At 44.5% G+C, this 12,648-nt stretch overlaps 1 protein-coding gene across 5 annotated transcripts in view; it reads left to right on the forward strand.

Moving 5' to 3' along the window:
• The window catches only part of PDE4A (phosphodiesterase 4A), a 546,165-nt gene that overhangs the window by 493,830 nt on the left and 39,687 nt on the right, over positions 1 to 12,648 (forward strand). For all 5 annotated transcript variants that reach the window (XM_082256201.1, XM_082256202.1, XM_082256203.1 and 2 more), the window contains 2 exons: positions 2,597 to 2,775; positions 10,828 to 10,926. In XM_082256201.1, the coding sequence (XP_082112327.1) occupies positions 2,597 to 2,775; positions 10,828 to 10,926 (278 nt within the window). The remainder of the gene's footprint in view (positions 1 to 2,596; positions 2,776 to 10,827; positions 10,927 to 12,648) is intronic.

Consider the following 12,648-nt stretch of genomic DNA (forward strand, 5'->3'; position numbering starts at 1 on the left):
TCCAACAGCAGGTATCCTATATAGCAGTGGTCCTCAACTCCGGTCCTCAGGGCACACTAACAGGCCAGATTTTAAGTATTACCTTGGGGAGATGCAGACTAGAGTACTGCAATCACTGAGCACAGGATCAGTTCACTTTACAAATGCCCCTTTTAACCACTTTACCTCCGGCCACTGTGCTGCGACTGCGGCACAGTGGCTCGTTATCGTCCAGTGACGTAGACCTACGCCGCTGGACTCCTCCCCCTGTAGGCAGCGCTCGCTGTTTTCATTCACAGCGGTAGTCGGGCCAGGGGAGGAGCGGCGGCGATCGCCGGGGAATCTAGTTTGGAGATCTGCCCGCCTGTGTAAACAGAGCGGGCGGATCTCCTAAGTGACAGGGAGTGACAGATTGGAGTGTTCAGCATAGCTGAACCTGCGATCTGTCCCTGGCTCACTCAGTCACCTCCCCCCCACACATTAGTAAGCACCAGGCATACATTAACCCTTCCCTCTCCAATAAAATTAACCCCTTCCCTCCCAGTGTCATTTTTACAGTAACAGTGCATATATATAGCACTGATTACTGCAGTAATGTCACTGGCACCCCCAAAAGTGTCAAAAATGTCAGTCAAGGGTCTGATCTGTCCACCGCAATGTCGCAGTCCCGCAAAAAAAGTCGCAGATCGCCGCCATTACTCGTAAAAAAAAAAAACACCAAAAATGACAGAAATCTTTCCCTTAGTTTGTAAACGCAATAACTTTTGCGCAAACCAATCAAAATATGCTTATTGTGATTTTTTTTTTTTTACCAAACATAGGTAGCAGAAAACAAATTGTCCAAAAATTTTAAAAAAATTTGATTTTTACATATTTTTTGGGAGGAATTTCATATAAAAAAATGTTAAAAATATTGTTATTTTTTCAAAATAAATGCTCTTTTTTTGTTTATAGCGCAAAAAGTAAAAATCGCACAGGTGATCAAATACCACCAAAAGAAAGCTCTGTTTGTGGGAAAAAAAGGACGTAAATTTTATTTGGGTACGGCGTCGCACGACCGCGCAATTGTCAGTTAAATTCGCACAGCGCCGAATCGCAAAAAGTGGCCTGGACGTAAGACAGCAAAATCCTCCGGTGGTAAAGTGGTTAATATCAGGATTCAGCATCACATACATAGAAAACACCTTACTTCCACTTCCGGCTTGGCATGATGATGTCATGTAGCTCCGCCCATTAGTGTCCCTACTGGACATTTGTCTGCTTTAAGAACCAATCAGGAGGTAGCAGAGAGCCAACTTTGAATAAGCCTATAGGTCCTCAGGCTAAGCAGCCTTGTTGCATGGCTGACACTTGCAATGCCTAACTGTACAGAAGAGATTTACATTTCTCCTGTTTCCCATTATGACTTCCTGGGAAGATTTTATTTCACTTTTGATTGGCATGTCTTTCTGAAATATCCTGTAAGCCAAAAAGAGGATTGACTGTCAGAGCTGGATCCCTTTACCGATTGCTCACCACCCCTTCCCCACAGTACAATAGTGTGGAGTTGGGATTATCTTTACACAGTGTGGAGGGTTCTGTACATTAGTAATAGCCGTTAAACCATTTTAGTAATGTTTTACTAGGTTACAGATACACAGTGGGATATTAGGTTTAATATTACTGTGTAAAATGTGCAATCGCTTTCCCATAAGATACATGATCTGCACCCAGTCACATGTTCCTGGGCTGGTAAACCATCCATTTCGCCATCCTTCCTGTAAGATGGCTTTGTAGATAGGACACCTGTTCATCCTACAAGTTTAAATGTCCACTTTTCTCTCAATGGGCTCACAGCAGCCCACCCACCTGAGACACTGCAGAGGCTTTCTCCGATGAAGCTACACAACATTTTACTATGAACATGGAAGCACTCCTCCTACGCTTTTTTATGTTTTTGACCTCTTTTAAAACACTTGGAATATTTGCAGTAGAAAATGGGTGCAGAATCTTCAGAGAAAAGCCCGAGGCTGGAGGACCCAGGATCGGTATATCTTTAAAATATATTTTGGAGGCTCATGTATTCAGCGCTGAAGGAAAGGGCCCAATTTCACTCATGACACCTGGTCATACATTGCCTGGATCATAGGACATAATATGCTGTTGCATGGGGAATCCTGATATATTTCTGCAGACCACAGACTGCATCAAAATCAGAATATAAAAGGAAAGACTTCCAGTACTGAAGAATCTCCTAAATCCAGTTATAAGCATGACTAGTACAATCATAATATAAAAGGAAAGACTTCCAGTACCAAAGAATCTCCCAAATCCAATTACAAGCATTGCTAGTACAAAACAAAGTGCTTTTGAGATGACATGGCCATATAATATTTTATATAAATAAACATTTGTGGATTCTGGAGATCCATCGGTATTGGCCCACCTTTACCTTGTATTCTGATGCATTTGCTTTCATATTAAGACCTGCTCTTACAAAATGAAAGGTGAACCTTATGGGTCGTTTGACTGAAGCTTCCACTATTCTTTTGTACTTATACGTTAACTGCTATGCTTTGCTATCGTACCAAGCTGTCCATGTGTCTTGTTCTGTAACTTAGCTATTTATGTGTTTCAGACAAACAGAACGAAGTGGATATCCCATCCCCAACACAGAAGGAGCGAGAGAAGAAGAAGAAACAACAGACAATGTGCCAAATAAGTGGTGTCAAGAAGCTCACGCACAGCTCCAGCCTGACCAACTCTACGATACCTCGTTTCGGAGTCAAGACTGACCAGGAGGAGCCTCTTGAGAAGGTACAGAGATTGTGAATGTATGTATGGTTAGTGCTGAATGCATTGAGTACCTATTGAGTTTGAGCTGAGTTTGTTGCAAGCCATTCTTTGGTGGTAATTGCAGATGCAAGTAAATCAGTTGCCCAATACCTGACCCATGGCCAGATCTGACGACTCTGCATAGGGAAATCTTATTTGCATATTTTACTAAATGCTGACCTGCTAGTTTATGTTCCCGGCCTGTGAGTGTCCAGCTAATTAATATAGATCACACAAAGCAGCATGTTCTTTACCATCAAATCTCCACTTTTGTTAAAAAAAAAAAAAATGGATATGTATAATTGCCGTTCAAGCCATTTAGTAACTTAAAGTATAATTTAAAACTTTTTTAGTTTTGGATAGAGTGAGAGGAGTTAGAATAGAACACCTAACAAAAGATTTTTTTTGCTCTCTGTGCCCCTGTTAGGAAGAGTCACCCTGTATTTGTTCTGTCCGGTTTGTCCTTGTTATCACAGAGAGTAAAAGAAAATACCAAATTTTGGGTTGTCAACTAAATAGAAATACAGGGGAAATCTTTCAGTGGGAAAAACTAGTTCTGGTGACAGCCTAGGATTCCCTCAGTTTGTAGGGATTTCCTCTTGCTTCTTGTGTTGGGTATGGGACAATGAAGGAAATCTCCCCAATTGGACAAGTCTGAATGTTTGTTTTTTTTTGTCTGTGGGCCTTTGGGGAGATTTTCTTTAATTTCATGTTCCAGAGATAAAGTTGGAGGTAAGAGGAGATCATTCCAAAGCAAGAGGATACCCCCTCTTAAATAGTTGTCACTAGAACAGAGGTAACCCTGGAAGAATTCTCTTGCCTTCGATTTATAATTAAAAAATGTGGGATTTTCCATCACTTTCTGTACTGGAAACAATGGCAACCAGGACCAATAGTAGAAGTGAGTCTCCCAACATAGACAGCAATAAAACTAGAGTTTCTAACTCTTCCACATTTTTATACAAACTAAAGAATGGTTTGGTGTTTTATATACACCTGTTCTATTATAATGACCTATACATTTTAATCTGAAGCAAACTGATGCCCCCTAGGAAAGTATGTGGACACCTAAACATCCTATGAGCCATTTGAGGCAGCTGCTTCAGGCGGCGCTTGTGAAGGTATGGTGGGGACCCAGCACTAAGATCAGAGTGTCCATATCATCGTTCGTGCAGCTCAGTAACGCTGAGCCTGATAAAATCATAGCTGAGCTCCCTGCATGACTGCTACCAAGGCTCTTTAGTGATGGGGAGCTGGTTAATAGTGCAGAATCAGCTTTACTGAGCACAGAGATGTTGACTAATATACACTGACCACAGTGGTTGTGCAGGAAACTTGCTAAGTAATGCTGAGCCTATACCTTTAACAAGTTCAATGTCCCTGAGCTGGCTGTTTGTGTGTGTGTCTGTGTGTGTGGGGGTGCAGACACGCAGGTAGGGCTACTGTTTGCAGGGGGACATCAAAAATGGCCGCCTCATGCAGTATCTACCTCCTGGCATGGCTTTGCCATCATACCTACTCGTATAGCTAAAAGTATGTGGATCTGTTTCATATTATTGGGTTGGAAGCTGTGATTATAAATAATCACCCACTATTGTAGTTACCTACCTGTCGCTGGTGGGTATGTGGGGAAGGTTTAACTAGCTGCACAGCAGCCATCCTGTGTGGGAAAACCTGTGATCCGCAGTAAAAGGATCATGATTATTTCTCAGAAATGTTCAAGAATTAAAAATAAGCACATGCAAAAGCACATACACACCCTAACTAATATAAAGTATAAATTTACATTTCTCTAGCGCTCATCGACAGACGTAGTCCTCGGTGATACACCACCTTCGGGTTATGTTACCTCCGCAGGAGCAGGACTAGACAGGAAATTAAAAAGCTCTGGCCACACCCTAGGGGCAGTCCCAGAGGGTATATCCTCTCTCTCTCTGCCTCAGCAAATCAGTTATTTTCTGTCTAGTTAGGAGTAAGGACCTAGATACCTTGCTGGGATCTTAGGTCCTGGCAAGAATTTTTTTCTAAAAGGATTTTTAGACAGCTTTTTTTTCTCCAGTGTTCCTGTGAGATCTTCAAGCAAGAAAGCTGAACTGGGCGACGGGCTGGATGTTGAGATCCGGTGGTCACCCCAGTTCAGCCTACGAGCGCGTGCAGGCCATAGCTCCGCGCTGGGTCGGCCGCGACAAAGTCCCATTAAAAGGACTGAACCCGCGAGTTAAACGTCTCGCTGAAACGCCAAAGACCATGAGTCACGGCGTCCGTATCGGTCGACAGCCCTCCCGCCCCGGTGGAGAGGGGTACTGTCAGGAGTTGGTGCCCGCCTGGTTCCGGTATGGTGAGTAGTATGTTCCCCCTTTTTCCCTGACGGGTTTTGTGGTGAACGCGGGCCCCTCTCTGTATGGTAAGAAAGAGTTCTTTCTATCCTATAACATGTCACAAATCCTCCTACTTTGAGTGTGATTTTATGTGTGCAAAAAGCCAGGAGGCTTGGTTTGGGAGCTAACAATCTATTGTATACATGTTTTAAAGATGTAATCTGTGGCATTCTGGGAATCTTATGGGTTAAGTATAAGCTACCTACCAGTCAGAAGCCACGGACATGTAGACTGCCTTCCAAATCAGATCTCCAGCTATTAGCAGGCCTCCCGAACGGCCATGCGGTCCGCCAGGGCCGGTACCGCCAACCACGCCATATCCCCATGCAGAAAGAGTGTTGTGTGCCCTGCAGCACACCGCTAGTCAGCACAGGCCGCCGCCATTTTTTTTTTTGCTGGATCGCACGAGCCGCCATTTTGGCGTAGCCTCGTGTCTCCAGCATGGGGGCGGCCATGTTTGAGGTGATCCTACACCTCGTGGAGCTTGGGGGAGGCGCCGGAAGGCGTGCAGAGGGGCGGAGCCGCCTCCCTTCTTCCTGGGCAGCCAGCCAAAAGACTTCCTGTTTGTCAAGACAGCGCTGTAAGCTGTTGCAGTTTAACTCTGAGCATCAAGTGGTGAGCCTGGGGGTCTATCTCTCTCTCTCTCTCGATCGATAGGGATCCCTAGCAGGTAACACTAAGGGGCTTTTTGTGGCGCTGGGGGTCAAAAAAAAAAAAAAAAAAAAGTTTTTTTCTTTTGAATTATATTATCCAGGAAGTAACTGGAGTTATCATGGACCCTGCCACACATATTCCCCCACCTGTTTCCCTCGAGGGGGCCTCGGGACCCGCCGGTGCACAGAGTATAGAATCATTTACAGCAATTTTGGAGTCTATGGTGGCTCGGGTGGAGGCGGCCTGTCAGGGACGGGGGTCAAGGAAGCGACCCCCGCCTACCCCTATACCATCTGACACCTCTGACTCAGATTCAGAGATGGTCACGGCAGTTGCAGGTTCCTCTGCAAGGGCTGTTATCCCAGGTAAAGCCCCCTCAGACAGTGAGGAGGACGCTTCTTCTCCTGCTATAATTCAGGAAGAAGCATTGGTGGACGCACTAGTTGTGGCAGTGCAAGAAACCTTAAAACTTGAGGCTTTACCGGCAGAGGCAACTGAAACAGAGAGGCCTTTCGGCACTAATAAGCCCATCAAGATGGCGAAGGCTTTTCCGGTACCTAAATGTTTTGGTAATCAGATTAAAGGAGAATGGGAGCATTCTAAACGTACCTTTACTATTTCCAAGCGTATTGCTAGACGCTATCCGTTTGAGGAATCCATCATTAAGAAATGGACGGTACCACCAGTCGTGGATCCGCCTATTTCCAGGCTGAATAAAGCCACGGTTATTCCAGTGGAGGACACTTCGTCCTTTAAGGATCCGGTGGATCGAAAGATAGAAGCAGAGTCCCGCACTATCTTTTCTCTGATAGGGTCAGCATTTAGACCAGTAATTGTTATTGGTCTAGTTTCCCAGACACTTACGGAATGGGCGAAAATGGTACGCCAAGATCTTAGGGGAAAAGATATTCCCCAGGAGACATCTGATTTGATGGAACAGATCATACAAGGGCTACGGTTTATGTGTGACGCAGCCTTGGACACAACTCCCTTATTAGGGCATGCATCTAAGTTAGCAGTGATCCTCAGACGTGTGCTGTGGTTAAAATGCTGGTCAGCTGACCTAGGTTCCAAAAAGACCTTGACCAATCTCCCTTTTCAGGGGAATCGTCTATTTGGGGCCAACCTAGATGAAATCATTAAGGATGCCACTGGGGGCAAGAGCACTTTCTTGCCACAGGCTGCAAAAGCTAAGGGACCTCGCAACAAGCGATGACCTTTCTTTACCGCCCATAAAGGGCGCCCGGCTGGTACTAGCGGGAAAGGCAAGACTCCTCCAGGAGGATTCAAGAAGGGCTGGTCGGACAAGCAGAGGACCAACCCAGCCAGACCCGAAGCAAAGGAGTACACAGCCTGAAGGTGCGCCCCCACCCGGTTTCAGGGTGGGGGGACGTTTTCACCGGTATTCAGGACATCAGATCGAGCATCAACCACTACTACCGGTGCGATTCTTCCCTTCCAACATTTAAGTACCACAGGAAGCGGTAGTTACCGTTCCCTGAATAGATCTTTTCCTTTACCCTTTCCTAAGATTAGTCCCGATACCTCACAGGAATCAGATCTGGTTGACCAGATAGGCCAAGTAGCCTCTAGTCGGGTGACTTCGGTCCCTGAGGTTCAACCAGAAAAGATCACCCTTCCTGATAACTATCAGGTATCTGATAAATGTGTGGAAACAGAAAACGACCAGACTTTCTCGGATGGTCGGGGCCAGATAGCTCTAGGGACGCCTGGTTCAGATCCAATCAGCGCCAGTGGTCCTAGATGCTAGTCGCAGACGTTCCGTGGGAACTTCGTCTCAGGGAGTGTCTGTGGTCTCTAGGACCAAGTTACCTTCGTGCTTTACAGTCGCTGGTTTTAATGGCCTGGCCATTGAGACCCAAGTACTGAAGGACAGAGGTTTGTCTACTTCTGTCATTCCTACCCTTATTAAAGCAAGGAAAGCGACTTCCAGCAAAGTCTATTATCACACATGGAAGACTTATATTGCGTGGTGCGAATCTTTAGGATTTCCTCCACGTACCTATTCGGTGTCTCGAATATTGGCCTTTTTGCAACAAGGGGTTGAGCAGAAGCTAGCCTTGAGCACCATCAAGGGTCAAGTTTCAGCATTAGCTATCTTCTTTCAGAAGCCGTTAGCTACCAAATCCTTGGTGCGGAATTTCATCCAGGGGGTGCGGCACCTGGCTCCTCCAGTCCGCGCGCCCTTACCGCCCTGGGATCTTAATTTGGTTTTGTCGGTTCTACAGAAACCTCCTTTTGAAAACATCAGGGAGATTCCCTTGCTTACTTTATCCCAGAAGGTGGCCTTCTTGGTGGCTATTACTTCTGCTCGCAGGGTGTCAGAACTGGCTGCATTATCATGCCAGTCCCCATACCTTGTGATTCATAGGGATAAGGTAGTACTTCATCCTAAGCCATCTTTTCTTCCTAAGGTGGTTTCAGATTTTCATCTGAATGAAGATATTGTACTACCTTCCTTGTGTCCTCAGCCCAAGCATCATCGGGAACATGCGTTGCATTCCTTAGATGTGGTTCGGGCAATCAGGGTATACCTGAAAGCTACGGAATCATTCCGTAAGACGGATTCACTTTTTGTGATCACGGATGGCCCCAGAAAGGGTTTGCCTGCATCTGCCGCAACCATTGCCAAATGGATTAGACAGACGGTGGTACAGGCTTATTCTATTAAGGGTCAGAGTCCTCCGTTCCCTGTTAGGGCGCACTCCACTCGAGCGCTCAGTACTTCCTGGGCCTTTCGCCATCAGGCGTCAGTGGTCCAGGTATGTAAGGCGGCCACCTGGTCGTCGGTACATACCTTTACAAAATTCTATAAAATTGATGTGACGGCATCGGCGGATGCCTCATTTGGCCGCAAGGTTTTGCAGGCCGCAATTTGAGGAGACCGGTGGTCTACCTCGAGGGTTTTTTTCTGTTTGAAAATTTTTTTGTTGAGTCTCATCATTAAGGATGAGCATTGTAAACTTCTAGTTGGCACCGGTTGGGCCTTCTAGATTGGGATTTGATTTCCATTTTCCCACCCCTCAGTTGTGATACTGCTCTGGGACGTCCCGAAGGTGGTGTATCACCAAGGACTACGTCTGTCGATGAGCGCTAGAGAAAAATGGATTTTTGTAAAATCTTACCGTAAAATCCTTTTCTCTTAGCTCATCGACAGACGTAGTCCCCGCCCCTCTGTTTTGGAGTTGGGTTGGGTTAAATTCTCTAAGCACTGCTTTTTCACATAACTGATTTGCTGAGGCAGAGAGAGAGAGGATATACCCTCTGGGACTGCCCCTAGGGTGTGGCCAGAGCTTTTTAATTTCCTGTCTAGTCCTGCTCCTGCGGAGGTAACATAACCCGAAGGTGGTGTATCACCGAGGACTACGTCTGTCGATGAGCTAAGAGAAAAGGATTTTACGGTAAGATTTTACAAAAATCCATTTATATTATTATTTTTTTTTTTTAAACCACTATTGCCCTACCATCCTCCACCCTAAAGGAGCATAGGTTAATCCTCAGAACCAAGTTATGGGGGTTAAAATATAACAAAGAAAAAAACCTATACACAAAGATTTTTTTTTTTTTTAATATATTACCTTGCCATCCCACCCACCTTAGCTAACTGCAATCATTTCCAGACACATTTCTTTTTCTCTTTTAGGGCCGGTTCACACGATGCCCAGACATGAATCTCACAGAAATGTACAGTGCATACAATGCATAAGACTGCATGCAAAACGCACTCCATTTGCAATCTGCAGTGGGTGTCAGTAGAAAGTTAATAACATCCCAAATGCAGGTTGCAAACGCATTGCATTTTTCCACACCTGCCCGCACTGGACTGCATTGTACAAAAGATACGGTTACAGTGCGGTTTAAAGCAGTGTATGCACTACTTTTGGTGCAGCCTGGTGTGGTTTTAATCCATTCAAAATGAATGGGCTGAAATCGCACACTGCACCGAACCACATATAAATCACACAGGAAAGCACAGCTTATTCCTGTGCGATTCATGTGTAGGCATAGTATGAACCGGCCCTAAATGGGCTAAAATCGCACTACGCTGCACCAAAAGCAGTGCATGCACTACTTTTTAAATCGCACTGTAACCAGATCACATGGTACAAAAGTACCATGTTCAACCAGTGAGTTAAACGAAAAAATGACTTGATTCACCCATTCACACACTCGATTTATGTGGATGGGGGAATCCTTTCCACTAAGCTATTGTGTTCTGATGGCAGGGATACTTCCCCACTGTCAGAATACTGATCAGTACTGCAGGCTATAGCTGGCATCACTAATTGATCGGGAAAAACCTGTCAGGCTGGTTGTACAGAAGTTGGATCTACAACTCGACTTCTGTACAACCAGCCTGCATACATTGATCGAATTTAATTCGGTCCCTACTGAACCAGCCAAATTTCGATCCACGTATGACTGGGTTAAGATAGTGGTCTCATGCAGTAGGAAATATGCACCTCTCTGTCATTGAGGTCCACTGCTCTCCTTTCTCAGCATAGATGTTGACTCTGCTCTGCCATTATATATGCATGATATGTGAATGCTGCAGACACAGGGTTCTATATGAACTCATACCCTGCAGTCTACAATAGTGTTGTCCTGAAGCACTTATTGACCACAATGAGCAGTGAAATTCCTCTTCTACACTGAAAAAAGGCTTGTACACTTGGTCTGAATTGGTGTTAAATCCAGGGGATTTAACACCAAGTTTACACTGGTTTTAGGACTCTTCTGAGCTAGCACAGGTTATTAATCAGGTACATTCCTAACTAACACTGTAGTTATCACAGAGACAACACCATTAGGTGCAGAGAGGAGATATTTGGTTCCTACCTTAGTTAACCCGGTTTATTCAATACCTCTTAGGAAATTACCACCCTGATTCTCTATGATAAGACCTAACACAACTTAACACCCATTCAACACGGTTTACTAAACGTACACCTAAGTCTCTACCTTTCTCTGTATGTTCTAGGAATTGGATAATCTAAACAAGTGGGGCCTTAATATCTTCAGAGTAGCGGAATTTTCCAATAACCGTCCGCTGAGCTGTATATTGTTCACCATATTCCAGGTAAGTAGCATCCTCGGGCCTCACTAAGATGTGTTAGAGAAATCCATGAACAGGGAATTCATTACTGAACCACCTTGAGCCTCATTTATGAAGATTTCTGAATTATTGTGTGTGTTACTTTATAGTAAGCCTTAAAGTTTATATAAACCCAAGGACAAAAATGTAATCTACTGCAGCCTACCAGTCCTAAATTTGGTGGCTGCATGAAATTTTTATTTTTAGGCCAACTACATTTATTGCAGATACAGAAAATACCTGCAGTGTCCTTGTAACTTCCTGTGCTCTGAACTGAAGTCTCAAACAATGATATTGGCTTTACCAGTTTTCTTCTGTGGACTTCAATACCCTTCCTTCTTACATAATGGAGCTGAAGATGGGGGGAGGGTGTTTGTGGTCCAGCTCATTACCATTATTCTATTGCATTGCAGGTCAGTGGCCAGGCCTGAAGCCTGTAGCTCTCCCACAGCTTGTGTCTATCTGCCCCATATAGGTACTATATTCACTGGAGCAATTGCATTTTGCAGAGCAGGGTAGGGACTGGCCATAAAGGAATTACGGTACTTTGATGCAGTTGACCAGCTTAAACCTATATTGCAATATGTGTGAACCAAAAAATTGCTGTTTATGACAAAGTTTTCTAGAAAGGGTATATAGCAGTGTGCAGAGGTTTGTTGAGAATTTTCAGTGTAGTCCAAATCAGAGCAGCCTGGGGTGGCAGTGCCTAATAGATTCAGTGTGGTGTGGAGTGAATGTTGCCACTCTAGGACATGAAGTATGTTGCTGGCAGGATTACCAGGTGAAATTGAAGGAAAAGAACGTGGGTAAAGGTAATAAAAAGGAGTGTAAATGACAGGTATGTTACATGAATTGCTACTTATATTGTTTGAAAACTCTGTATGAAGTCCCCACACCTGTACAGAGATTGAGATATTTCTACATCATTACACATTTTCTTTTGCAGGTTCTCTTTCTGGACCTGTCAAATGTTTGAACAAGCTTGGTGACTATAGGGGTCACAACAGTTCTTATTTCACACACTTGTATAAAAAAAAGCTGTTGTAACACCTACAAGTCACCAAACTGGTTCAAACATTTGACAGATCCAGAACGAGAACCTGCAAAAAAAAAAGTGTAATGATGTAGAAATATCTCAATCTCTGTACAGGTGTAGGGACTTCATACAGAGTTTTATTTATTATACTAGTATATATTTTTTATTATTATTATTCAGAATTTATATAGCGCCAGCAGTTTACGCAGCGCTTTACAATATTAAAGGGAGACAATACAGTTACAATACAATAAAATGCAAGAGGATTAAGAGGGCCCTGCTCAGAAGAGCTTACAATCTAATCGGGTGGGGCAAGTGTTAAAAGAGGTTGTAACAGTACGGAATGAGCTGATGGAAGATTAGTTGGCGGTGTGATAGGCTTCCCCAAAGAAATGAGTTTTTAGGGATCGCCTGAAAGCAGCTAGAGTAGGAGATAGCTGTACAGGTTGAGGTAGAGCGTTCCAGAGGATGGGAGAGGCCCTGGAGACCAGCATCAGAGGAGGAGACAAGGGAGCTTGAGAGTAGGAGGTCTTGAGAGGAGCGGAGAGGACAGTTTGGGTGATATTTTGAGACAAGATTGGTGATGTAGCTCGGGGCAGAGTTGTGATTGGCCTTTGTATGTTGTGGTTAGTATTTTGAATTTAATTCGCTGGGCAATTGGGAGCCAGTGT

Source organism: Pelophylax lessonae (assembly GCF_965119305.1).
Source record: "Pelophylax lessonae genome assembly, chromosome: 4".
Classification (NCBI taxonomy): domain Eukaryota; kingdom Metazoa; phylum Chordata; class Amphibia; order Anura; family Ranidae; genus Pelophylax; species Pelophylax lessonae.